Source organism: Urocitellus parryii, chromosome 13 (assembly GCF_045843805.1).
Source record: "Urocitellus parryii isolate mUroPar1 chromosome 13, mUroPar1.hap1, whole genome shotgun sequence".
Taxonomy (NCBI): domain Eukaryota; kingdom Metazoa; phylum Chordata; class Mammalia; order Rodentia; family Sciuridae; genus Urocitellus; species Urocitellus parryii.
In genome coordinates this window covers 20,303,523-20,305,101 of record NC_135543.1, presented here as the reverse complement: position 1 = coordinate 20,305,101, position 1,579 = coordinate 20,303,523, and the positions used below count along the sequence as shown (strand labels likewise).

General features: G+C 42.9%; 1 protein-coding gene across 1 annotated transcript; it reads right to left on the bottom strand.

Annotated features, from left to right (window-relative positions):
- Positions 1-325: 325 nt before the first annotated feature.
- LOC144250004 (ragulator complex protein LAMTOR4) lies at positions 326-874 on the bottom strand. Its single transcript, XM_077792364.1, has one exon. It carries the CDS (start codon positions 853-855, stop codon positions 556-558), a length of 300 nt encoding a protein of 99 aa, XP_077648490.1. The 5' UTR covers positions 856-874; the 3' UTR covers positions 326-555.
- Positions 875-1,579: the final 705 nt, after the last annotated feature.

Sequence of the window (1,579 nt, the reverse complement as noted above, 5' to 3'; positions counted from 1 at the left end):
TCTAGAAGGAGCCATTTCAGACACTGGCAGAAAAATCTATTGTATCTTTTGATTTCTAACACCTTGGGTGGACAGGAAATTCTGCAATTCTCACTTTAAGTACCATTCATTTCTTAATAATCTTTCGGGTTTTAAGTAAATGAAAAAAAAAAAAGTTAAGCTTATGGTCAAATGAGAATCAGTTCATGTAGAAACTCTTAATGATTGACTTCAACAGCAATTAGTTCTGTTTTAGCTCCAGTATATTAAAAAGAATCCTTCAACTATAAACATTCAGTGGGCACTGACTGCAATGATAGCATCTTTTTTTTTTTTTTTTTCTAGGAACATCAGACTCATGTTTATTAGAAGGGAAAAGAAAAAAACACTTGCCCAAATTCTCCTTAACACAGCATAAAGTACGAAAACCTCTGTTCTTCAGGTGGTGGGTGGAAAGGGGGGGTAAGCAGAAGACCCTAGATCCAGCAAGCTAAGCAAGAAGTGGAGGACACATGTGTCTCATCACAGAAGCCAAAGGATCCAGTCCATTTCTCCATCCCTGGCTCTCTGGCAAACTCAGACATCAATGGGCTCCCGGCCTCGGTTCTGCCTCTTCACCACAAACACTCTCTGTCCTGACACAGTCACCAGCAGTGTGTGTTCTCCAAAGACCACTGACAGGCGCTTGAAGGGGACACTCATGCCATGATGCAGGCGGAACCCACAGGCTGTACTGACGAGCTCAGAGATGGCGCTGGCTGCCTGCTCATCATTCTCAAGATCCCCAGATGACGCCAGCACTGCACCTTCACTCAGCACCAGGTAGCCGAGCTGGTCTGGGATTCGCTCCAGTCCCTGGGTCAGTGCAGAAGTCATCGCAGCCCTAGGTGCTGGAGGAGCTAATGATAGCATCTTTTAAAGATTTTTAAAATTTGGTAAAAAATGAAAAAGAATAGTTTTGATGTAGAATATTTTAAAATTTAAAATGCCAGCAGCAACATGAGAGGTTACTCTCTAGAGGACTTTGTGATTTCACCTTTTACGTCTTTTATTTGTAAAGATTAAAAAACACATATACTGTAGCTCATTTAGATTTTGGTTTGTGATTGGCTTCTTCTTCTTCTTCCTTTTTTTTTTTTTTTGTAAGATTTGGTTTTGGATTTTTGTTTTTCCTTTTCTTCTTTTTTTGCAGTGCTGGGGGATTAAACTCAGGGCCTTGTGCATGCTATGCAAGCAAGCACCCTTCTACTGAGCTACACCCTCAGCCCATTAGCTTATTTTGCTGTTTTTGGTGCCAGGGATTGAACCCAGAGGCACTTAACCACTGGGCTATATTCCCCAGCCCTTTTTAAAGAGAGAGAGTGTGTGAGAGAGAGTTGTTGTTTTTTTTTTTTTTTTTTTTTAAGTTTTCGGCGGGCACAACATCTTTGTTTGTATGTGGTACTGAGGATCCAACCCAGGCCACATGCATGCCAGGCGGGCGCGCTACCGATTGAGCCACATCCCCAGCCCCTTCACTCAGTTTCTTAGGGCCTCACTAAGTTGCTGTGGCTAGCCTTGAACTTGGGACCCTCCTCCCTCAACCTCCCAAGCCACTAGG

Excerpts from the sequence above, each read along its gene's own strand:
- LOC144250004 (XM_077792364.1), bottom strand. The coding sequence starts at position 855 with ATGACTTCTGCACTGACCCAGGGACTGGAGCGAATCCCAGACCAGCTC.